General features: G+C 53.5%; 2 protein-coding genes across 4 annotated transcripts; one reads left to right on the top strand and one right to left on the bottom strand.

The window, feature by feature from the left end:
• The first annotated feature begins 179 nt into the window (after nt 1-179).
• BUD31 (BUD31 homolog) lies at nt 180-7,541 on the top strand. The gene is made up of 6 exons (XM_045993236.1): nt 180-306; nt 1,493-1,596; nt 2,023-2,144; nt 5,336-5,458; nt 5,678-5,844; nt 7,295-7,541. Exons 3-6 carry the CDS (start codon nt 2,051-2,053, stop codon nt 7,343-7,345), a joined length of 435 nt encoding a protein of 144 aa, XP_045849192.1. The 5' UTR covers nt 180-306; nt 1,493-1,596; nt 2,023-2,050; the 3' UTR covers nt 7,346-7,541.
• Nucleotides 7,542-7,672: 131 nt separating this feature from the next.
• PTCD1 (pentatricopeptide repeat domain 1) lies at nt 7,673-25,119 on the bottom strand. 3 transcript variants are annotated; one of them, XM_045993229.1, is made up of 9 exons: nt 25,081-25,119; nt 21,805-22,288; nt 18,459-18,599; nt 17,065-17,283; nt 14,441-14,542; nt 11,823-12,530; nt 10,591-10,707; nt 9,731-9,913; nt 7,673-8,164 (listed from the first exon to the last, which is right to left on the bottom strand). In XM_045993229.1, exons 2-9 carry the CDS (start codon nt 22,264-22,266, stop codon nt 7,982-7,984), a joined length of 2,115 nt encoding a protein of 704 aa, XP_045849185.1. In that variant the 5' UTR covers nt 22,267-22,288; nt 25,081-25,119; the 3' UTR covers nt 7,673-7,981. The 3 variants fall into 3 exon arrangements, with proteins under 3 accessions (XP_045849185.1, XP_045849184.1, XP_045849183.1); XM_045993228.1 differs by lacking the exon at nt 25,081-25,119 and adding an exon at nt 25,002-25,052; XM_045993227.1 differs by lacking the exon at nt 25,081-25,119 and having other exon boundaries at nt 21,805-23,065.
• Nucleotides 25,120-25,215: the final 96 nt, after the last annotated feature.

Below are 25,215 nucleotides of genomic sequence, written 5' to 3'. Positions count from 1 at the left end.
GGCGCAGGGAGACTGTCCCGCGCGTCGCCTGAGTGCAGTCTCGCCTGTACGCTGCCCAGGCAACAGAGCCTCCGGTCCCCTCCGGTCCCGGGAGACGCGTGAGCCTGCCGGTCTTCCCGCGGGATGCAAAGGCGAAAGTCAACAGCGGCTGTAAAATTCTATACAGGCAAAACTGCGGACACCTAAGATGACGCAATCTCCGCGCGAGGTGGGGAGGGGCTCCGCGAGGACCTCACCCTGGAGAGATCACCTGGGAAGCGGAAGCCTTCTGTGGAGAGGTAGAGGGTGATGGTGACGGTGTTTCGGGTGAGCTTTTTTCTGTGTTCTCCAGTACCTTGGTAACGGCTAGGGCCAGGAATCGGAGGTCTGCACTGGCCCATCAGCGATCAGAGCCGCTGGCCAGGGGTGGGTTCGGGCCTCTGGAGCGGAAGGTCAGAGTGAGTTCCCGAGAGGAGGTGGCGCCTCGTTCGTTCTGCCCAGAGAATGGGAGATTTGGGGTTCTCTTCTAGGCTCCCGCTTCTCCCGCTCTTTTCTCTGCTGAGGACGCCTTCTGTCTAAATACTGTTTGTTCTTATAAGCCCGATTCAGATGCCGTCGTCCCTGGGAGCGTCTCCTACAATCCCCACTGTCAAGTTTTCGCTCCCTCTCTCCGAACGCCTTTCTGCTCGTTTCTTCTCCCGAGCGCTACCACCTCTTACTCCGCCCGACACCTCTTGATCCGGTTGCTTCCTACCTGTTACCTCCCCTGGGTAACACATGGACCAGGGCTCACGATAGCAAAGTGCTCATCCCGTATCTTTGTCTTCTCGGCCAGTGCGCGCTGGGGCAGGGTCCAGATTCTGGCTATCTCTAGCTTCAGCGTAGGGGAGACCTGTGCAAAGACCACTGATTGGCGAGTCAGGAGCCTCCCCATCAGAATCATACTCTGCCAGTTGCGACCCTGACTTTACCTCTAGAAGTTTCATTCCTCACCTGTAAGGTTGCTAATGGAGAATTCATGAAAGGAACCAGGGGATGTTTGTATGCGGGCAGGGAGGACTTTGTAAACTGTCGGGCACCTCACAGAAGGGAAGGACTGGTTGTTTGGGAGAGAGGAGTCTGCTGTGCTTAAAAATAGGAGATAATTGGGGCACCTGGGTGGCTCAGTGGGTTAAAGCCTCTGCCTTCGGCCCGGGTCATGATCCCGGGGTCCTGCGATCGAGCCCCGCATCGGGCTCTCTGCTGTGCGGGGGGACCCGCTTCCTCCTCTCTCTCTGCCTGCCTCTCTGCCTAGTTGTGATTTCTCTCTGTCAAATAAATAAAATATTAAAAAAAAAAAGGAGATGATTAACCTGAATCCTCTTGGCCAGCTAGAGAATGCTATGTGGTTTGAAAAATGTATATTTGCGCTGGCCTATTGTATGGGCTTTATATGACTTGACTTTATATAGTATCTTTTTTGGGTTTCAAAGACACTTTGCAATCCAACTAATTCACTGCTCTCATTTTACAGACAAGACCTGAAAGGGAAGGTGACCTCCCCAGAGTCACAGAGTAATTGGTAGAGTTAGCTGAAGAGACCAGAGGTCTTTCTGTTAGACTTCTTGGGAAGAGACGGTAAGGTGCTTTGGCTTTCTACCATCTTTTTCCTTTTTAAACCTCCAGTCTCTTGGCTCTCCCAGCCATAGGCTTTTTCACACTGTATTATAATTACCTTACTTTCTGTTTCCTTGCTAGAATGTCATTTTTCCAACGACAGAAATTGTGTCTCATTGTTTTTTGTTCCCAACTTCCAGTATAGGGCCAGGCTCATAGGTGATGTTAAAGATAATGGGAAAAATCTACTAAATACATTTAATGCAAGCATGTTCCGTGTAATTATAATGAAATCTTCACAGTGGCCCTTTATGTAGTTTCTAGTATTCCCGTTTTACGGATGAGGAAACAGATCTAGGGAAGGGAATGTGCACCAGAAGGGTGGCTGGTGAAGGCCTTTGGGGATTTCAGGTTCAGAAACAAATCCATTTAATTTTCCTCCTCCAGATCTTTGCAAATTATCTTGTAGAAAAAAATGCCCAAAGTGAAAAGGAGCCGGAAAGCTCCCCCAGATGGTTGGGAGTTGATTGAACCAACGCTGGATGAATTAGATCAAAAGATGAGAGAAGGTAAGTGGGGAGTTTTAACTGTGTGAGTAGTGTCTAAGAGTCACAGGCTTTGATGTCTCCAGGGGGCAGGCAGAAATGTGAGTATCGTATTGGAAGAGACTGCGCCACTGTGGCCTCTAGACACTGATCTGTTTTGTTTGCTTATTAACTCAGGAATATCAGGAGTTCTGGAAAATAAGATGGCACTAATGAAAAGGTCCTCAAAGTCATTTTGGGGCGAACTTTGCTATAGAAATCTTCGAGAATAAAGACCGAGTAGTCTACCTCTAATTATTTACTGTTTTGGTTAGGTACATATTTAGAGTCTTACAGAATATGTTTACTTGGAAAATCCTGTCTTTTTTCATGTTAACATTTTCTGTAAGAGTTTTATCCAATTTTTCTTGTGGGTCTCTGACACAGGTTTCATCACTTTGTTTTTGCATTATCTACTATTTTCCAGAATGTGCCATCTTCAGTTCCCTCAAAATGCTGTATGATCCTGAACTTGATGAATCAGTGTAGTGTGTTTTTGGAAATCTTACCTGAAGCCACGAGCATCTGTTGGCCTTTATGATCACAGTGTGACCATTTACTCAATTGCTTTAAAAAAAAAAATTTTTTTTTAAGATTTTTATTTATTTGTCAGAGCACAAGCAGGGGGAGTGGCAGGCAGAGGGAGAAGCAGGCTCCTTATGGAACATGAGCCCAGCACGGGGCTCGATCCCAGGACCCTGGGATTGTGACCTGAGCTAAAGGCAGTTGCCCAACCAATGGAGCCATCCAGACACCCCTAAAAATTTTTTTAAGAGAGAGTGAGCATGGGGTCTGCGGGCTTAGAGGGAGAGAGAATCTTAAGTTCCACATCCAGCGCAGAGCCCGATTGATGGTTCGATCTTCCAATCCTGAGATCATGACCTGAGCTGAAATCAAGAGGCAGACACTCAACTGACTGAGTCACCCAGGCACCCCTAAATGATTGCTTTTTTGTTTTTTAAAAGATTTTATTTATTTATTTGACTGACAGAGATCACAAGTAGGCAGAGAGGGAGGCAGAGAGAGAGAGAGAAGGAAGCAGGCTCCCTGCTGAGCACAGAGCCCCATGCGGGCCTTGATCCCAGGACCCTGAGATCATGACCCAAGCCTAAGGCAGAGGCTTAACCCACTGAGCCACCCAGGCGCCCAACATTTAGCTCGATTTTTAATGAGGTTTTGAAGTTAATGGGCCATTTCTTTTGAAATTTTTGGCATTAGCCAAAATCTAAATCTGAATCTAGTCTATGCCATGACACCCGTACCTCTGGTTTTCCACTTGGCATTCCACTTTGTGTGCAGACCTGTATAAAACATCCAAGAATGTTCACATGGTCTTGTGAAAATGGGTCCAAAAGGGATTTTTTTTTTTTTTAAAGATTTTATTTTATTTATTTGACAGAGAGAGAGATCACAAGTAGGCAGAGAGGCAGGCAGAGAGAGAGGAGGAAGCAGGCTCCCTGCGGAGCAGAGAACCCGATGCGGGGCTTGATCCCAGGACCCTGAGATCATGACCTGAGCTGAAGGCAGTGGCTTAATCCACTGAGCCACCCAGGTGCCCCCCAAAAGGGATTTTTAAAATGGGAGTGCTGCTCTGATTTAAAGATTGAGAAATGACACAGCACAGGGAGGGAGGCTCTGTTTCCAGTTGCCCTATAAGCATGTTTGTCCCCTACCTTTTGAATCGAGATCTAGCTGACATAAAACACTGTATGTTTTAGCTGTATGTGATTTGGTATGTCTGTATTATGAAAAGATTAACAATAATTTAAGATTCATTACCTCACAGTTTTGTTTTTTTTTTTTTCTTGTGAGAACTTTTAAGGCCTACTTTCTTAGCAATGTACAAGTATACCACACAGAACTGTAAATTGTGGTCACCATTTCCCAGGACTTATTTATAACTGGAAGCTTGCTGCTGTGGCCCCCTTCCCCCTTTTCGCCCAGCACCCCCTTTGTTTCTTAAGGACTCTGATCAGATGCCCCCTTGTGCCTTCTTTGAGCCCCTGTATAAAATGTCAGCCCCCACGTCCCCTTCTGCGTGGTCTTCTTTTTTGTGGCCTTTAGCACTTACTCCTGGGGGCCAGTCCGCCTCCCTGCCCTGGAACGCCGCCCCAGAGCAGCTCTGCCTGCCCCACTGCTGTGCCTTCAGCACCCAGGGCAGGGCCTCGGCTACAGCCCACACAGGGTGCACTTGCTCAGTCCGCAACACCTGCCTTTTGCCTGGATCACAGAATTCTGTATGTGGAGCTGAACTCCACACCCTAAGTGATAGTGTGGCCCTAAAGTTGGAGGAATGGAGGTACAGTTTTCCTGACCACTCCTTCCCTTTCTCCCCTGCTGTAAAAACTGAGTGGAGGTGGCAGGCAGAGATCAACTTGTCGCTGCTAATGGAAAGAACTGCACTTCAAACAGTTCTGTTTAAATCACGTGGCTTACTTCATCTCTTTTCAAGTCACAGCTCTATTGAGATAGAAGTCCTGTTCTGTAAAATGTGCCCTTACGGTGTTAGGGGGTGTTCAGTGTTTTCGGAGTCGGGCAACCCTTACCTCCCGAAGAAACCCCTTCCCGCATCCCCCCCAGTTCTCCCAGTCTGAGGCAACTACTCATCCACTTTCTGTCCCTGTAGGCCATCATCTAGTAGGTGGGCTTTGGGGACTCGTTTCTTTCACTGGGCATCACGTTCTCAAGGTTCATCCGTGTTGTAGCGGGTCGTTTCTTTTTCTGGCTGGATGATGCTCCGTGCTGTGGGGCGGTTTTGTTTATCCATTCTATCAGCTGATGGACACCGGGATTGTTTCTGCTTTCAGGCTGTTGTGACTACTGCTGTTTGCATGTTCACAGGAGAGTTTTTGTGGGCACGTGTGTTTTCAGTTCTCTGGGCTGTATACCCAGCAGGAGATCCGCTAGGGCATATGGTAACATTAACTTTCTGAGGAAGAGCCAGACTGTTCCCCAGAGAGGCTGTACCATGTTACATTTCCACCAGCAGCCTATGGTCCAATTTTCCCGCATCCTCAACCCTTGTGACTGTCTTTTTGATGATAGCCAAGCTAGAGGGTATGAAGTAGGATTGATTCTTTATCCCTACTTACAAGAAAAAAAAAAAAAAAACCTGTATCCTGGGCAGTGACCACTACCTGCCACAAGAAAACAAACACACACCCTTTTCTCCACAGCTGAAACAGAACCTCACGAGGGAAAGAGGAAAGTGGAATCTCTGTGGCCTATCTTCAGGATCCATCACCAAAAAACGCGGTATATTTTTGACCTCTTTTACAAGAGGAAGGCCATAAGCAGAGGTAATGAACTCCATTCTCTCGGCTCACCAGCTTGAGTAGCTTTCACATTTACTTAAGGGTTCCTGTTCCTGCAACCTCAGCAACTGTCAGTTTTCTTATTGGTAAAAAATGTGGGGAGGGGTCAGCGTTGGCTCAACAGTCTTTTTAGTGAAGAGTAGTGATGGGCTGGGGCAGCTTTGCGATACCATGGTCTGACGCCCTTTCCCTTCTTTTTGACAGAACTCTACGAGTACTGCATTAAAGAAGGCTACGCAGATAAAAATCTGATAGCAAAGTGGAAAAAGCAAGGCTATGAGAACTTATGCTGCCTGCGCTGCATTCAGACCCGGGACACCAATTTTGGAACAAACTGCATTTGCCGGGTCCCCAAAAGCAAGCTGGAAGTGGTAACGTCTCTACCCCTGTAATGTCTGATGATCGAGTCTGAGGTCACTTTTTCAGTCCCGAAGTCTGCCCTAGTTGACGGCAGGGGACTGAACACGATTTTGCTGGCTGTCCTGCTGGCCATGCCTGGGGGAGTGAGTCCCTCTCCTGCGCGGTCCATGCCGGGCAGCGTGGCAGCTGCCGTGTGTTAGGTCTGGGGGCCAACTCTGCTGCACCCTTGGGCAAGCAATTATCGAATTCCTTCCTCACAGGAAGTGGGGTGAGGACTCCCGCCCCCAAGGTGGTGGGGAGGGCTGAGTTGGGGGCCTTGGGCCGGTCTGCAGGCACTCCTGCCCTTCCCCTCCCATGCTCTCCCCAGGCACCCTTTTCTCCAGGGCTTCTCCTCAGACGTATTATGTCGTATTTCTTCTGTCAGAACTTTGTTCTACAACTTGACGGGGGAGCTCGGGAATGGTGCTGCGTATGCAGCCGCCGAGCTGACAGTGTCAGCCTCTCTGAAGTGGACGTGCAGGGGGAGGGAGGCACTTCCTAGGACATTGGCTGTAGTGGCCTTTGAGGGCAGCCCCCTGGCTGACCATGGTGGGCCGAGCTGGGCGGTCAGGCCGGGCTGCCCACCTTCCCGGTGGCCACCTTTCACACAGGTGCCTCATCACCAGTCCCTTGCAGACCAGTTGTAGTTTGTAGAGCTCTGGGCCAAGGGCTTTACCTCGGCAGGCAGCCCTGTCTCCCCGAATTGTCTGTGAAGTCAGGGAGGAGTGGACATCAAATGAGGGCCCAAGGACGTCAGATTCTCCCTGAAGAATCTGGGTGCTGGTTGTCACGTGGGGGCAGGGAGAGGTGGTAGAGTGGCGGAAGTCACCACACCCCCTCATCCCGGGATTCTCCGGTGGCATTTGGTCAGGGGTGTTGCCCCAACCCTGTTGGCCAGAGTAGAGCCCGCTTTTGTCACCATCTGATCTTGCGCGTTTGGTAAGGGTCTTGCTCCTCCAAAAAAGAGAACAAAGGAAAGTAGACAGAAACCACTGCTCTAGGCCTTCTGTTGGGCAGGCCCTCAGCCGGACATCCGGGCACAGCCGGCCCAGTGGACAAGACTCTTCGGCTGCCATTCAGATTCCAGTGCACATCCTCTGCCCCTGTGCCTCTACTAGAGCGTTCCCCAGCCCAGAGGCCCTGAGCCCCCTGAGCAGTAGCAGACCCACTTCCAGCTCACTGCAGGGTAGCTCATGCTCACTTCACGGAACAAGAATCATTCATAGACTTTTTCCCTTCTGGGGGCCAGTAGGTACAGTGACTGCGTAACTTAAACGCACAGAGGTGTAGCTTCAGTGACAGCATCTGTCACAGGAGACTTTGTGAGGAGTGTCCTGTAGACAGTGAATGTCTGGTTGCCACCCTGTTGGGGGAGGGGCGCCCATGGCAGGAGTGTAGCATCTCAGCTGTCCTCTGTTTCAGGGCCGGATCATCGAGTGCACGCACTGCGGCTGTCGGGGCTGCTCCGGCTGAGGCCCTCAGGCCCTGAGCCCTCTTCACCCTGAACTTTTGGCCTTCGTGGGTTTCTGCCTGTCGTGCCACCCCCTTTCCTGGGAGCAGCTCTGCTCGCAGAGCAGTGCTCCTGGCCCGAGCTGGAGCACGGTCTCTACGTGTAAAGGCTTTGGTGTTTCTCAGCTGTGATTTGTAGAAATAAAATTTTTAAACCTTCTGCGTCCAGCATTTATTCTTTCCAAGAGCCAGCAGCCTGTGGACCCCAGTGCGCGAGCGCCAGGCCCTAGAAACCAGTCCCCTCGGGCCTCCATCCCGACTCTACCTTGTAGATGCTGTGTGACTATGAGCAAATTCACTTTCCTCATCACTGTGGGGACGGCCACCCCCCAGATGAGGATGACCGGAGCTGGTCTGTTACGGGGCCAGGCCGCTCTCGGATCTGCCATGAACTCGTCAGGTACCCTGGGCCCAGCGTGTGTCCTCATACTAATGCCTGCAAAATGCTGCCGCACTCACTCTGCGCTGGGCCCTTCCTCAGGCTTGAGGCCACGTGAGTACCTGCACGGGCCTGATGCGGAGAGGCTCCTGGGGCTCCCGCGGGGCTCTATAAACAACACACCCTTCGTCCCAGCTCTGATGGAGGCCCAGCGCCTCCCATCACCTGCCTCCAAGGCCTCTGTCCACATCGGCTTCTGTGATGGGGTCTTGGTCCCCCTGGTGCTTGGTCCGGAACTTCTGCCATGGGTGGGGGGTTTCCTCTGCTGGCATCACTTTCAGCCACTGCTTATAATAAGCTCGGAAGCCATCAATCTTCTCCAAGTAGGTGTTTTTACCTTTGTACTATAAATGGAGAAGCACAGGGTTCAGAGGAGACTTTAGTCACTGCATGCTACCTACGGCTCATCCCAACCCACGGCAGCCGGCTCTGGCCTCAGGGAGGCTGTTCTCGTTTCTAGATGGTTAAAGGGGGAGGGCAGGAAAACCATGGATACTCAAGTCGCCTACTGTCGAGAAACAGCTGCTGTGGGGCAGACCACATTCCCATCTGCTAATCGTCCCTCAAGGTTGGTGCTGCTGTGCTACACCCAAGGGTGGCCCCCTGGGCCCCCCAAACTAGAATCACTGGGTGCTAACACTGCCTCCACAGCCTGAGCACCTGCCTCCCCTGTGTCCTCTCAGCACCGCTGCAGTGGTCTCGAGAGGGGGGAAGAAACAGAGAAAACGAGAGGGTCGGCAGCTGCTAAAAGAAAGCTGGTAAACGCGTAGAAAAAAAAAAAACAGCCAAAAATATATTGAAGATAAAAACTTAGCACACGATGACAAGCAGCTGGATTCAAAAGATTTAAGAATTCCAGGAGTTGGATGTACCTAATCCAGCCTGAAAGTACATAAAACAAAAACTCCACAGGGACAGACAGAAATAAGTCCCCATCCTAAGGGAACAGGAGTGTGATCTAAATCCAGTAAGCTTAAGGCCTGTGGTAGGCTGGTAGCTGGACTGAACCTGAGATGACGCCCTCAGGACACTGCACCACAGAGTAGGGACAAGTCCACTAACTAGAAGAGTATCCAGAACACACGAAGACCCCTGAAGAACCAGTAAGGCAAGACTAACCACTAGCTGTTCAGATGCCCAGCTAGGCCCTCTGCCTGGCGTACGATCTGCTACTGTCTCCCGGATTCTGAGCCCCCAGAGTAGCCCTCACGCGTTGCACCTGCACGCCATGCCTGGTGTGTCGCTGCCCCTTTCCCTCCCTCCCCACTGGGATGGCGCACCTCCAGGCCACAGCTGCCTGGGGGCACTCAGCGTGGGGGACTCCCACAGGCGCTACATCCGAACCCCCCGAGCCTGCGATCCTCAGCACAACAGGGAGAGAAGTGGCCGTTACAAAGCAGACTCTGTCGCGGCCTGGCTGCCATCCCCATTCCCTGAACGAACAAGGGTCTATATGGGGCACCAGGCAATGGGCAGGTGTAATTACTGGCTGTGAAACACAGTGAAAAGGAATAGCACTGGATACGAGGGGCAAGAGGGAACAGCGGGGCATCCCTGAGAACAAGCCGTCCAAGCTGAGACCGACAGAGTGAGGTGCCAGTTATGGGAAGCGGGGATTCTACTCAAGGCAGAGGGAATACAAAAACCCCGAGGCAGAAGAGGCTGTGTCATACAGAAATGACGGAAGGCCAGTGGGACTGACAGTGAATCCGGGAAGAGTGACCGGAGATGGAGTGGGCCACAGGGACTCATGGGTTGCGGTTTAAGGAATTTGGGATTTCTCCTAAGGGAAGCCACTGACAGTTTAAAGCAAGGGAGTTCCAGCTCCGGGAGGCCAGACCCGGTGGGGGTGGGCAGGGGGACGCAGGGCAGTTAGAGAGGACAGGCGAGTGAGAGGTTGGCACACACACCCGATCAAAGGAGGGCGGGTACTGGGCGGCAAACTCCAGCTGGCGGATGACCACCTCATTCACCGGGACCCTGTTCTGCCTCATGTCCTTCAAGATGTCAATGAGATAGGTGTAGTCCAGTTTCTTGAGGGCCGCGTTGATGAGGGTGCTGTAGATGTGGGTGTTGGGGGTCATCTGGGATTTCTGCAACAGCACAGACAGACAATCAGCGAGGTGACGGCAGCCACTGGGACACAGCAGCCCTCTGGGTGCGTCAGGCCATTCAGGCCTGCTCTGCAGACCAGCCACCAGGCCAAGACGGTCCGAACCTGGTGCCAACGATGGGCTGTACACCCCACTCCAAAAGGAAAGCACACGTGCCCTGCACTGTAGGTCCCTTCCACCCAGCCCCGGGGCCCATACCTTCCCCGGCCTGAAGAACTTGCTCAGAGATCAACGGACCCAGGCAGTAAAGCAGGCGCAGGAGACCGCCTCCTCGGGTCTTGCCTGTGGGTTTACTGCAGCCCCTGCCCCCAGAACGCTGATAACACCCTAGTCATGCCTCCCATCCCTCCAGAGTCGGGGCAAAAACCTGTTCCTCCCCACCATCTCTCCCCCTTGCAACCACCTTCAAGACTCTAACAGCCCGTTTTCACTGCCAGATCCTGAAGCAACTCACCAGCGTCTACCTTCTCTCCAGCTGGGCCAGTGACCATTCTACCCTTGCAGCTAGAGCGACCCTACTCTCCCCGCCCCCATGCACACTGTTTGGGCTGTCCGGGTGCAGAGGCCTGGGGGTTCAGGAGGGCCCAGCTTTCTCCTTGAGCACCCCAGGTTAGCACCATGCGTACCACCCCTCCCCCAGGCCTGGACCCACTCACCTTCATGTCTGCAAGCAGCTGCAGACCATCCCTTGGCCTGTGGCACCCGATGGCCAGGTTGCAGAAGGTCTGCAGGTTGGGGACAACGCCCCTCTTTGCCAGGAGTGGCAGCAGTGCCTGTGGGGACAGAGACGGCATCCCTGGAAGCTGTGACCCACCAAGCCTGGCAGGAGATCTCGAGGGCACAGTTCTGCTCAGAGGCCTCACCACTCCCTCCGGGACCACACTGGATGCGGGTCTCAGCCCGGCTTGCAAGCACCCAGCTCCCTGGAATTTAGCCACTCTGTGAGGACACCCTACCTTCCAGACCATCTCTACCATGCCAGCCCCCTGCCCCGAGGCCCCTCACATTCCCATGCCTCTCTGCTTCCCTGCTGGCCGTGCAGCCAGCACTCAGCCCTTCAACGTCAACTGAGCACCAGCGGTCTCCCAGCCCCCTGGCCCCACAGTCCAGGGTGGGAAGCAATGCCAACAACAGCGTGGGGCGTAAAGCTGAGGCTGGGGGGGCTTGGGGGTGAGGAAGAAGATGCCCTCGTGGCCTGGCTGGCTCAGGGAGGGGCTCTGTTGTGTTCGGCTAGTCTAGAGGAAGGCGTGCTCTCCACTGAGGCCCTGAAGGCAGAGGCTTGTGTCCCTGTCACCTTTGATGCCCACAGGAGCCCAGCTCAGTGCTCTGACCAAAGAGCCATCACACAGACACACGGACAAAATCGCGTGAAGGCTCCGGTGTCCCCACCTGTGGAATGGGGGTAGCCTCGTACTGGCAGAGCCTTGTGGGGTGGTGTGAGGAACGGATGGGAAGCTCTTCGAACGTATCTAACACAGAGGGATGTATCGGTGTGTGTGTGTATGTGTGTGTATACGTACGTGTGTTGGGGAGTGTGTGAGTGTGTTGGGGAGTGTGGCCGAAGGGTGGGGACACTCCCGAGCCACCAGGCTCTTAGGCCAAAGGTCCCACGGCCCCTGCATGTCTTGTGCTTCTCAGGTGGTGTGAGGATGTCTGGGATCTGCCATCTGTGAGCTCCTCGGTGAGGACAGGCAGCGCAGCCGGCGCTTCACCCCTCCATTCTCAGCTCTGCCCAAGCCCAGGCCCAGACCGGAGGCTTTAGCCAGTCAGCTCACCTACCGCAGGAAGGGGTGACACCCCCTGCAGGCAGCCAGGCCCTGCAGTCAGGTCTGAGGAGGGAAGGAGGGGCCCCAGCCTTGCACCTGGTGCCTACCTCCCAGCCCCTCACCTTTGCCCCCTCCAGATCACCAGACTTGCTCTTCTTCCTCATCAGGGTGTTGAAGAATGTCACGTCAGCTTCCACCTGGTACGTGTCCAGGACGGTCAGCAGTGAGGACTCTGAGGGACTCCCAGGCGCCACCACCTCAGCCAGCAGCGTGAGGGTTTTGATGTTGGGTCGGAGCCCATGCTCTTCCATCTTGTCCAAGAAGCCCTCCAGGCCCCCCATCAAGGCCAGCCTGTCAGCTGGGGTGGTCACAGTCCCAAAGGAGACCACGCCTGGGGGTACTGCTCCCAAGGTCAGGAGGTTAGCCTCCAGCCCGCAGGGAGAAGGTTCTGGGGCCAAGGAAGTGAGGGCCACCTTGTGGTCGGGCTCTGTGTTCGTTTCCACCTCAGGCTGGGCCTTGCTAGGGTCTGGGGCTTCACGAGGCTCTGGCAGGCTCTCAAGCACCCGAGAAGATTCCAGAAACAGCTGCCTCTCCAAGGCCTCCACATGCAGCTTGACTGACACGCCATTGCCCACCCGGGCCCGGGCTCTCCTCCTTGCCCGAAACCCACGTGCCAGGGGCTGCAGCATGACCGTCTCCTCCCTGGGCCTCAGGAGCAGTGCTGAGGCCACCTCCGGGTCCCCCAAGCCGCAGTCTCGAGCTGCCCCCAGGAGTAGGTTGTAGCCATGCTGGCTCGGCTGGAGCCCCAGACTCAGCATCTGCCTCCATACCTGCCGGAGAGAGACAAGCGTGGCTCCGAGACCCTTCTCAGAAGAGCCTTCAGCAGAGCAGACACAGGGAGTCAACCACTGCTCGGCAAGGGCAAGGGGCACCATAAGGAGCTGGATAGCATCGAACCCAACGCCAGGCTCCAGAGAACTAAGAATCCTAAGAATCTGAGGACTCCCTGGGAGACCTCATGGGGGTGCTACTCCCTTCCTTTCAAGCTCGCCCCAAACTGTTCTCCCGCTTTCATCTCTCTGCCCTCTCCCAGGGCCCCTGTACTGGGAACAGACTCCCCTTGGGTCTCTGCCCACCTTCTCTGCACTTCTCTGGGGCGGGACGATCACAGAGGCTAGGTTCTGGAAGAGTCTAGGCTGACTCAGGAACCGGATTCAGCAGCACTTCCTGAGCTCCCACTATGGGCTCTCTTCATGCAGCCTCTGGGAAGGACGAAAGCACAGGGCAGGCGCAGCGGAAGGCAGCTCAGCGAGGAAAAGCGCCTCCCAAACTGGATGCCCGAGCAGCCCCGTCTCCTACTGAGATGAAATCATTTTCGCCCCACAGCACGGTGCCTAGCACCGTACACGCTGCACAAAGGACTGCTCTGACCCCATCTAGGTCCCTCTGACACCCAGACCACACCATTTCTAAGATGCCAGGAGATGCCACCCAGGGCTCACTGGTCATCCTGGATTCTTCGTCTGTGGGCTCAAAGGGCAGCCACATTCGGGGGGACAAGACCTCACATCCGACTTCCTGTCCTCGTCAGGGCTAAGTGTGCAGACAAGGCAGGGGCTGGTCAGGCCCACGTGGGTACAGCCTGCAAAAGGTCGGCTGAGCATCAGACGGAGTCTTAAGGAGGGCAAGGGCCTCAGCAGGCACCTTCACGGGAAAACATGGACAGAACTTTAGCAGGGATTCGGGCTCTAGGAGTCAGATGGACCTCGGTTCAAATCCCAGCTCTCCTTAATAACTGCAGACCTTAGACCAGCTACTTAACCTCTGTGAGCCTCACTTCCCTTGTCTGTGAAACACGGCTGACGCTGCCTGGCTTGAGCAGCTGAGTAAGGGCACGACACAAACCAGCTATCAGCATTACAGACTGTTTCTAACTAGAACAGCTCTAGAACGGAGATCTAGATCTTGGCTGAGTTTCATTAGAAAAGCTACTGCTTCCAGAAGACAGGCAAGCATCCGTCCAGGGCTGTCCCAGATCACCGGGGCTCAGCCTCCACGTGGGTCAACCACCTGGGGGTCTTGCTGAAATGCCAATCCGGACACAACAGGACCACGGTGGGGCTGAGACCCTGCTTTTCTGACAAGCCCCCAGGTAAGGCTGATGCTGCCGGTCTGTGGGACCCACTTTAAGATGGAGGGCCCTAGGTGAGCTCTGGGTCCTTCCCACCTGTGGTACCGTTGCTAATACCGCCCCCACACAGGACTGGGGGCGGGGGAGGTTTTCTCTGGGGATCTGAGGTGGAATCAGAGCAGTGTGTCTCAATTCTGATGTCCGGGAGAACCTCCCAGGACTACATGCAGACCCCTGGCTCCCACGTGCAGAGATGGCGAGTGGGGGCCCATGGGAGGCAGGCCCAACAACCACTCTGGGTAAGACTGTAAGCTTTGCTAATCTGAGCTAGCTGCTCAGAAGGCCACTTGGTGAGGGCAAGAGCATGGGCTGTGTCCTCACTTGGGGGCAGCCACGCAGCCTCTGAGGGCCTCCTCCCCCTGCCATCTGGAGAACGGTGGGCAGCAGTGTGCTTTGCAAAGGCCAAAATATTGTCAACATAAATCCACCCAGCATGGGGCAGTCACAGGTGCCCAAATGCACACGTGATCATCCTCTGTGCCCGACATGGGTGCACAGGGGAAGGGGGGCAGCAGGAGAGGCAGGAAGGCAGAGCTGGGAGGGACAGACCTGCAGGGCATATCGGAAACCTGTCTTCTTGTCCTGGATGCAGCCCATGAGCAGGTAACTGAAGGTCTCCTCTGTGACTGCATGTCCTTTCTGGACGATCTCCTGGAGGAGGGAGTGGAGGCCACGGTGAGAACCTGTGGCAGAGCCCAGGGCCCGACGGGTCTGACTCAGGGCAGACAGTCCTGGGTCAGGCCCCAGGCCGTGTACCTGGGGGAGACAGGACCTGCATCTGGCTCTAGGGTGGCTGGGAACCAGCTCCCGAGCCGACCCGTCCAACTCTGCCTGCATTCCCTGGCCCTCTCCTTCCTTCCAGGCTGCTCTTCCTGGCTGATGCCACCATCACTTCTGGGTAGCCCCTCTGCAAAGACCATGCCAGCGGCCACATTTAGGCCCTGGCACTGGGACTGCAAAGAGCTGGCTTCAAGTCCCAGCTTTGCCACGGGCCACCTGTGAGTGTGGGCAAGGCAGGAAGCTCCCCGGTCCCAGCCCCATCTGTCACGGGCATGACCTACCTCAGAGGGTGCCTGGAACAACCCCACAACAGAGTGTGGTGTCTGTCCATGGCACGTGCTCATGTACTTGGTACAACTGGCCTCCCTCGGACCCGTCATGGTTGGCCACGGCCTTCTCGAAACGTTCTTCCGCCTCTCAGCCCCTCAGGGGCTCCTCCTTGAGCCTCTCTTCCTCTGTCTTGTGAGCGTGGCTGTTCCCACACTACCCCACCACTGCCACTCTCCCGTCCCCAGCGTGTCCCCAGGCATCTCCTGTCGCCAACCCTTCCACCTCAGTGAGGTGGTATTTTTTTTTTTAAGATTTTGTTTGTTTATTTGACAGAGAGAGAGACAGTGAGAGAGGGAACACAAGCAGGGGGAGTGGGAGAGGGAGAAGCAGGCTTCCTGCTGAGCAGATAGCCCTGCGCTTGATCTTAGGACCCCGGGATCATGACCTGAGCTGAAGGCAGACGCTTAACTGACGAAGCCCCCCAGGCGCCCCTTTCAGTGAGGTTTCAGTTCGTGCTCCCTCCTCCTGGACAATCACAGCTGTCTCTTAACTGGTCCCTCTCCCCAACCAGTCAGAGTGACCCGCATAAAATATCAGTGGCATCTCTGGACAGGTCAGAGGCCTATCAACCACACTGCCCTCTTCTGGAAGCTTCAACCGCCTGCCCCTCACATGGCACCCTCTGGAGGGATCCGTCTCTCTCAAGAACTCTCCAGGCTTGAGACCCCATGATCCCGCCTCTCCTGCCAGCTCAAGGCAGCCACCAACCCAGGGTCTGGTTAAAGGCTGCTGTGCACCGTGCGGTGCCTGGACGGCTCATCAGGTCTCTCCTGCCGGGAGGAGGGCGGAACCTCACGACATGCAGTGAGGAAATGCGTCAGTCAGCAGTGGAAAAGGCGAGACAGAACTTAAGAGCAGACAACAGGGCACCTGGGTGGCTCAGTGGATTAAGCCGCTGCCTTCAGCTCAGGTCATGATCTCAGGGTCCTGGGATGGAGCCCGCATCGGGCTCTCTGCTCCGCGGGGAGCCTGCTTCCTCCTCTCTCTCGGCCTGCCTCTCTGCCTACTTGTGATCTCTCTCTCTGTCAAATAAATAAAATCTAAAAAAAAAAAAAGAGCAGACAACAAGTGTGCCCATGGGCCTGAGGGAAGACAAAGCTGCCAAGGGCGTGCCGAGGTTCTCCTGAGGTTTGGTCGTGGGGACCTAGAGCCTTCCTGTAGGTGTTACCTCATGTTTGTCTCCCTCCGCACCCTGAGAGGGCCGAACCGCCAGCCCGCTCATGCTCCTCCCTGCTTAAACCCCTCACTGTCGCCTCTGAAACTGGGAATAAAAACCCTCCTTACAGCCGGACGATAAAAGAAGCCACAGGGGGGCACATGGGCGGCTCATCTGGTCCTGATCTCAGCTCAGGTCTTGAGCTCAGAGTTAAGAGGTCAAGCCCCGAATGAGCTCCAAGCTCCAACACAGAGCACAATTTTAAAATAAGAAAAAGAAAAGAGGGGCGCCTGGGTGGCTCAGTCGCTTAAGCGGTTGCCTTTAGCTCGGGCGATGATCCCAGGGTCCTGGGATCGAGCCCCGCATCGGGCTCCCGGCTCAGTGGAGAGCCTGCTTCTCCCTCTCCCTCTGCCTGCCTCTCTGCCTGCTTGTGCTTTGTCTCTCTCTCTCTCTCTGTCAAATAAAAAAATAAAATATTTAAAAAAAAAAGAAGAAGAAAGAAAAAGGAGGTTTTGGGCAAAGGGCCCTCAAGGGTGAAAGCCCCGACACAGTCAGGCCCCTGCTCAGCACTCCCATGTTCCCCTCCCCTGCTCCCCTCAAACCTGGCACCTCCTGGACACCAAGGAGTTTTGTTCCCACTGCTCTCGCTGAGCAGGAGGCCTTGGGGCGCTATGAAGCCCCGCCCTCTCACTGCAGCACCAAGGAATCCCACCTAACAAGTCACAGTACACAGAGCCCACGGCCATCCTAGGGGCAGGGCCTCTTTCATCTGTCAGACTGAGGTCTCTGCGCATTGCTGAACCCAAGCCTGACTCCTCATCAGCCCCTGAAGCCTCGCGTGAGGGACACAGAGAGCCACAGCCTCACATCAGCCGCGTGGGACCGGCCCCCCGTGGGGCACCCTCACCTTGAACACATCGAGGCACATCCTGAGGTCTGCGCACATGGCAGTCATCTTCAGCAGCGCGTGGTACGTTTTCAAGTTGAGCTGGAAGTTTCGGGCCTGCAGCTGCTGCCGGAGCTTCAGGGCGCTCTGCAGAGCAGAGTCCTTCCAGGGGGACTCGGCGCAGACGTTGAACAGGGCTGTATAGGTGGCATCTGAGGGCTCCAGGTCCCGCTTTTTCATCTGCGGAGATGGGAAGACACCCGGAGGCGGCTCTGGGGTCAGCTGGACACACAGGTGAGAGCCGAACGGAGGGAAAGCTAGAGAGGACCCCGCTCCTGCATTAAATAGGCCCATTAGCAGGGCCAGTGCTAAGGCGGGGCTGAGTGATGTATCAGAGCCTCCTTCTCCCAAACCCCGACTTGGCCTGAGGGCCTCTGAAAACGGACACTGCTCCAGACGCACCGAGCAAAGAGTTATCCTCAACGTGGCCATCAGCCCACTGTGGGCCCAAGAGGCTTTTAGCAGGATCCTCCTGATGCTCCCAGGTCACCCCGACTCTTAAGACCCAACCGGTGGATCTGGTCTGGGAAAAGGCAGGAGGAGACCATCCAACACCAGCTCCAGACTTTACTAATTGAGGGGTCACGAGCCAATCAGTTCCTTATTGGGAAAATGCGGATGATACCGTCACCTTGAAACGCTGTTGCAAGGGTCAGCTAGGACAGTGGCCCCCAGACCAGCAGTGGCCAGGAGCATGTCACTGCAGCACATCTCAGGACACCCCGTGTCCCCCGGCCCGTGTCCCCCCCAGAGGGCGAGGCTGCCGCTCTGCTTCTCAAACCCTCCGGTGACCGAGCAAGCTGGAGTCTGAAAGCTCCCGGTAAAGCCAAGTGCTAATACGGGGATCAGCTGAGTGACGGGTATTTGAAAACTTTCTTTACTGACTTTGCAGCTTTGGTATAAATCTGAAATTGTTCCAAAATAAAAAGTTTATTGAAAAAAAAAAAAGCAACAAATTGATAGAGAATAACTTAAGAAAGAGGGAACTGCACTTCTCTGAAGTGACAAGTAGCAAGTCACTTAAGGATGCTCCGAATGTGCGGAAACGCTGCGACCACACCATGAACTGAGAACCACGGCAACGCCCCCTGGCACCAGCCGCCCCTCACTTGGCACCTGAACGCTTTTCTGCTGGTCAAGGAAGCTCCCTGCCGCTCTCCACCGCGACGTTTCATGAGGTCTGTTAGAGGATACGTCAGTTTATCATTTGTAACCACAATTCCTCCCCCTTGCTTCTAGCCAGAGACGATCCAGCCTCAAGGACATCCATCGCAAATGACAAGAAGTCTTGCTGGGATGAAGCATGAACCCAGGAAGGAAGCTCCCCCTTCCGGCCCTGGGGCACCCCCACTTACATCATTGTAGAGCCGGAAGGCCTTCTTCAGGTATCCGGCCCGCCCGCAGCCCCCGATCAGCACCGTGTAGTTGCACTCGAGGGGCTGGAGTCGCTCCTCCTTCAGCATCTGCCGCTCAAACAGGTCCAGGGCCTCGGCCAGCTGGGAGGAAGGGAACATGGGAGGCGGCTCAGGGCAGCCTCTGAGACCCTCAGCAGAGGGAGCGAGACTGAGACTGAGGGGCCCTCCTGGGCCTGCCCAGGAGCCACACAGCCGCCCTGGGCTTCTGCCACCAGCCTCTTGGTCCCTGTGCTCTGCAGCAAGGGAGCTTCGTGGTGGCCAGGAAGAAAAGCCCACTAAACTACCATCACCTATGAAGGCTCCTGGCCCCACGGCCATGGCTGCCTTCCTTCCAGCCAGACGATGAACTCCTTGAAATCAGGGCCATCCGTGTCTTTGCTTCTCTGTGGGCCTACAGTAGAGCCAGGCACTCTCAGTAAGTCCTCAGAAAATGTTAATGCTGCAAATCCTGGGATCTGTCCTGCCCTTGCTTCCTGGCTGACCCCAATCGTACGAGCCCTCTAAGTGGGAATGGGAGACCGCATTCTGCAAAGGTTGGTGAGCACACTCAGGGCCTCTGTGCTGCACGATCGCAGGGGGCCATTCATAGCAGCAGACTCCTGTGATGGCACAAGACAGCAGCCCCACGGGACCAGCTTCCTCTGGCTGCAAATCCCTTTGGCCCACAGTCTTCTCTACCCCAGCCCTACTCCTTACACCATCCCCTTTAAATCCTTGGTTCACCCCTTTACAACTTAATTTTTTTTTTCATCCAGTGGTTCAACCAGTAATGACTGAATCCTGCAAGGTCTATTTGCTAGGGGTACAGCTGTGAACAAAAGGGGGAGCTCCTTTGTGGAACGCATCTTCTAGTGTGGAAAGACAGACGCCAAGTGAGAAAACTAAGACAAAAAAAAAAATATTGTGTCAAATGGTGTTAGTTTTTTTTGTTGTTGTTGTTAAAGATTTAATTTTATTTATTTGATAGAGAGACAGCAAGAGAGGGAACACAAGCAGGGGGAATGGAAGAGGGAAAAGCAGGCTCCCCACAGAGCAAGGAGCCCGATGCGGGGCTCGATCCCAGAAGGCTGGAATCATGACCTGCGCTGAAGGCAGACACTTAATGACTGAGACACCCAGGTGCCCCAGGTTTTTTGACTTTGAAGATTTTATTTATTTATTTGAGAAAGAGAGAGAGAGAGAATGAGAGGGGAGAAGTTCAGAGGGAGAAGCAGACTCCCCGCAGGGCCATGAGCCTGATGTGGGACTCAATCCTGGGACTCAGGGATCATGATACGAGCCAAAGGCAGTCGCCAAACCAACTGAGCCACCCAGGCACCCTGGTGTTAGGTTTTAAAACAACAAAGGAAGAAGTGCCAAAAGAAGGGGATGTGAGATTCAGCTTTAGATGTGACAGCCAAGCAGGGCTTCACCCAGAAGGTGACAGTAGAACAACGATCTGAAGGATCGAAAACAGCCAGTGCAAAGGCCCTGAGGCAGGAGTGTGCCTGGGAGTTGGAGGAGCAGAGAAGAGGCCGGGGTGGCTGTAGCACCATGAGGGAAGCGGAGATAAGAGTAGAAAGGTAAAAGGCATAAAAGGAGACCCTGCAGGCTTCATAAGCTATTGTGACTTTGGCGTCTCTTTATTTCTCAACTTTTAACTACGGAATGGTTCAAACATACACAAAAGTAAAGAGAATAGTATAACTACAATGGTTATTAACATGTGGCCATGGGGCACTTGGGTGGCTCAGTTGGTTAAGCACCTTTCTTCAGCTTGGGTCATGATCCTAGGGTCCTGTGATGATCCTAGAGCCCCGTGTTGGGCTCCCTGTGGACAGCCTGCTTCTCCCAGCCCCTCTGCAGCTCCCCCTGCTTGTGTTCTCTCTCTCTCTCTCTCTCTCTGTCAAATAAATAAATAAATAAATAGTCGTCAAAAAAATAAATAAATCTGGGGGCGCCTGGGTGGCTCAGTGGATTAAGCCGCTGCCTTCGGCTCAGGTCATGATCTCAGGGTCCTGGGATCGAGCCCCGCATGGGGCTCTCTGCTCCGCAGGGAGCCTGCTTCCTCCTCTCTCTCTGCCTGCCTCTCTGCCTACTTGTGATCTCTCTCTCTGTCAAATAAATAAATAAAATCTTTAAAAATAAATAAATAAATAAATAAATGAATAAATAAATAAATCTGGCCAATCTTGTTCATTCATACCTTGTACTCCTCCTCCAAACTTCATTTTCTTTTATTTTTAAGCAGGCTCCACACCAAAATTAGAGCCCAACGTGGGGCGTGAACTCACAACCCTGACATCGAGACCTGAGCTGAGATCAAGAGTCAGACGTTTCACCGACTGAGCCCCTCAGGCACCCTGAAAATGAATTTTTTAAAGCACATTTCCAGATATTACATCATTCATTCCCCAGATCTTCAACACACATCTCTAAGAGATTTCTGAACATAGATGCAATGTCATTATCAACACCTAGGAACGTGAACAGCAGTGTTATCGAACACATTAAGAGTCCTGGAAGGGGGGGTGCCTGGCTGGCTCAGTGGGTTAAGCCTCTGCCTTCGGCTCAGGTCATGATCTCGGAGTCCTGGGATCGAGCCCCGCATCGGGCTCTCTGCTCCGTGGGAAGCCTGCTTCCCCCTCTCCCTTTGCCTATTTGCTGTCAAATAAATAAATAAAATCTTTAAAAAAAAAAAAAAGAAGAGTCCTGGAAGGAAGAGTAACATAATCTGCTTTAACTGGGTGGCTCTGTGCTTTGCACAGACTTGGGAGGAGGGGGTAAGGGCAGCAGGGAGCCCAGTGGCAAGTATAATAGCTGAGGGGGTGAGGATAAGGTGGGGCCTGGGCTCTCAGGGGTAGTAGCACCTTGAGAAGTGTGAGGACTGGCAACATTTTGAAACTCCCACTGGTGAGAGAGAGAGAAGAGTTAGGGACAGCCTGAAGGCTTCTGGCCTGAGTAGATGGAATGATGGGATCGCCATTTAGTGAGATGAAGACAGTGCAGGGAGAACAAGGCTGGGAACCGAACTCTCAGGCCGTATGGGTGACTGTAAGGGAGCTGGGGAGGTAGCCAGATATACAGACCAGGAAGGCTGGGCTGGAGGTACTAACATGAGAGCTGCAACAGGGAGTGGGGCCCCCGAATGTCAGGTGGCTGGTGGATCGCCCGGCGCAGCACCCGGGGTGCGTGCAGACAGAAGAGCCCTGAGCATCCAAATACTTAGAGATCAGGAAGGTAAGGCCACCCTCCGAAATACTGGGCTACCAGGGAAGTCGAACCAGGAATCTCAAGGTTCCCTCACCTTCCCTTCTCTGACCAGGCGTTTGCATTGGAAGAAGTACCAGTAAGGCGTGTTCCTCCGGCCCCGCCGTATCTCTGGCTCCAGCTCCGTTTCCTCGTCTTCAGCACTCTGTTCCCTGAGCCGTAGGTTATACAACTGGGCTGTTGATTTTTGGAACATTTTCCTCGAGGAGTACTTGTTGGAAAGGGTCCCAAAGTTCTCTTCCTCTTCCTCCTGAGAGGCCACGGGGTCAGGCTGGCTCAGGTCAGAGCTGAAGCTGCTTGAGTTCTTCCCATTCCCCTGGCCAAGGGGCAGCTGCGAGGGGGAGCTGCTGCAGGGTCGAATCAGCCCCGCAGCCCTCAGCCATGCAGGCCCCTCCCTGCCTCCTGTGCATTTGGCTCCGAAAGGGTTAAGGTGCTGGAAGGCGGACGGTCCTATGGGGCGGAGTCCAGAGAAGAGCCGGGCCAGCCTCACGAGGTCCATCTCTGGCTTTCTCCTCCAGGGCCTGGCACAGGTCAGAAACATAATGAAAACTACTGGGGTCTGTAGTCCCGAAAGGCAGAAAGAAGACAGAGAAGTGGTCACAAGCCCGAGTGCTGAGGTGAGAATGCCTGGGTTCAGATTTCATTTTTGCCAAAGAACCATCAGTGAGTCCCTGGGCACTTGCCACTCTGGTCAGTCTCCTGCCCTGTGAACTGGGGTTACCTAGAACTACTGCCCACACGGCACTGTAGCAATGATCGAATGAGGCCTCCAATACACGGCGTGTGGCACGGTGTTGGCAAGTAAAGCACTCAACAGACGGAAGCTAGTGGTATTCTCAAGCTATGATCTAGGAGACCGGGCACTGAAATTAGAGCTGAGTTTGACTCCTGGCCAGAGCCGTGTGACTAGGCCCATTCCTTGACCTTCCTGTGTCTAGATTTCTTCAGCTGCAGGATGAGGACGATCCCACCAACCTCACCACAAGGTTATGAAGATCAAATGAGATGTTTTTAGTACTTCTCATTTAACAGGTATTTAAGAAATTGTAGCTATTTTAATATGTTACTAGAAAAAAAAAAAACACCATTCTGGGCCTCTGCACAGGGAAGTTAAGTCAAGCATGCCTTTTCTGCAAAATTTGTGGATAAACGGGCTGGAGTTGTGCTGTTAATACACTAACCACTGGCCACATGTGACTACTGAACACCTAAAATGTGTCTAGTCTAAATGAAGATATGCTTTTAGTATAAATCACACACCAGATTTCGAAGATTTCATACCAAAAAAGAAGGTAAATTAAACACAATAATCTTGGGGCACCTGGATGGCTCAGTGGGTTAAGCCTCTGCCTTCGGCTCAGGTCACGATCTTAGGACCCTGGGATCGAGCCCCGCATCCCCCTCTCCCTCTGTCTGCCTCTCTGCCTACTTGTGATGTCTCTGTGTCAAATAAATAAATAAATTATTTTAAAAAACAAAACACACAAAAAAATAATCTTTCAGCATATTGAAATGATAATTTTGGGTATACCAGGCTAAAAAAAAATTTAATATTAGTTTTCACAATTTGTAAGCTTTGTTTAATGCAGCAACTTGGAAATTTTAAATCATATATGTGCTTGCATTCTATTTCCACTGGACAGTGCTACGCTAGAGATCCTGGTCTGCATACTTGAAACTCTTTAATAAAAAAACATCAGGGGCCACCTGGGTAGTGGAGAGCTCAGCTTCTCCCTCTCCCTTCTGCTCTCCCTACTTGTGGTCTATTCCTCTGTCAAATAAATCGATAAATTCTTTAAAAAAATAAAAATAAAAATCAGGGAATGCCTGGGTGGCTCGGTCATTTAAGCATCCGTCTTAGGCTCAGATCATGATCTCAGGGCCCTGGGATCTGCTTCTCCCTCTCTCTCTGCTGCTTGCTCTCCCTCTGTCAAATAAGTTAATAAATCTTTAAAAAAAAAAAAAGAAAGAAAATGTAAAATTACATATGTGCTCATTATATTTCTGTTAGAGTGGCAGGCCTCTGCAATGGTAAGGGCCCTCTGTACTAGTATCAGCGGGGTGCTGGTCAACAAAGGCTGTCTAATACGCTCCCCAGACCCGGGTCCACAGGCAGCCCAATTCCACAGCCTGCCAGTCTCACCTTTGCACTCGGCTGAACTGCTACAAGACCCTCAGCAAGTTACTCCCCTTCCTGAGTCTCAGTTATTAATCAATCTGCAATCACTTCAGAGGTCTAATTTTACATTTTCAAGTAGCCACATTAGATAAAGTGCTTCTTTTAAAAAAATTTTTTTTAATATTTATTTGACAGACAGCGATCACAAATAGGCAGAAAGGCAGGCAAAGAGAGAGGGAGAAACAGACTTCCCGCAGAGCAGAGATCCCAATGCGGGGCTCGATCCCAGGACTCTAGGATCACGACCTGAGCCCAGGCAGAGGCTTAACCCACTGAGCCACCCAGACGCCCCTAGATAAAGTGCTTCAGTGCATTAAATGAAATGCACCGCATCGCAAGAAAAAACCCCAATGATATTGAAATAAGTGTCAAGACGTTAAAAAAAAAAAACAAAACCTCCTATACTAGTACACACGCTGCTTTTTTGACCCTTTAATACTAAGATCCTGCCATCCTGTCACAACAGTGACTAATATAAATGATATCTTGTGGTAGCTACAGGCACTCCGTCTCTAACCATCATTTACACTCATCACCATTAGAAACCCCGACTTCGGGACGCCTGGGTGGCTCGCTGGGTTAAGCGTCTGCCTTCCACTCGGGGTATGAGTCCAGGGTCCTGCGATCGAGTCCCGCATCCGCACCTTGCTCAGCGGGGAGCCTGCTTCTCCCTCTGCCTGTGGCTCTCCCTGCTTGTGCTTTCTCTAACAAATAAGTAAATAAAATCTTTAAAAAAAAAAAAATCACGACTTAGTTTAGGGCGCTGTTAACGCTACTCCGTCAGTCACGGAAGGAAATGCTCATTTCACACCGAGAAAACTAAAGGTGCAATTTTCTTTCTACCCAAGTTCCTCAACCTGCCCAAGCTAATAACCCCTGAATTAGAGACGCACCGCCGCTGTCCTCTCTGGGGCACCCGCCCCTCCCTAGAGGTTCCCCCGGGCGCTCAGGCCAGCCCGACCCCCTCCACATTGGCCTTTGGAGCCCTGGTTGTCTCACTAGACGTCCGACCCCAGCTGCGACCTTCCCTGTCCGGACTCCCGCTCCCATGTCACCTCCAGTCCCGTCCCGCGTCACCCAGCCGCGTGGCTCCCACGCCCGCTCCAGCCTCACCGCACGGCGGACCAGACTCACCTTCCCAAGGACCTTCTGGTAGGCACGCGCCTCCGCCGACTTCACGCAGGCGCACTCCGAGACGCGAGCTCCCCGCCCCGTGCGCGCGGAGGCGGGTTACCCCGGGCCGCGAGGAGAGGCGGGAGTTCGGCTGGC

This window comes from Meles meles, chromosome 21 (genome assembly GCF_922984935.1).
Source record: "Meles meles chromosome 21, mMelMel3.1 paternal haplotype, whole genome shotgun sequence".
Classification (NCBI taxonomy): Eukaryota; Metazoa; Chordata; class Mammalia; order Carnivora; family Mustelidae; genus Meles; species Meles meles.
The sequence above is the reverse complement of the archived record's forward strand: the minus strand, read 5'-3'. Positions and strand labels throughout refer to the sequence as shown.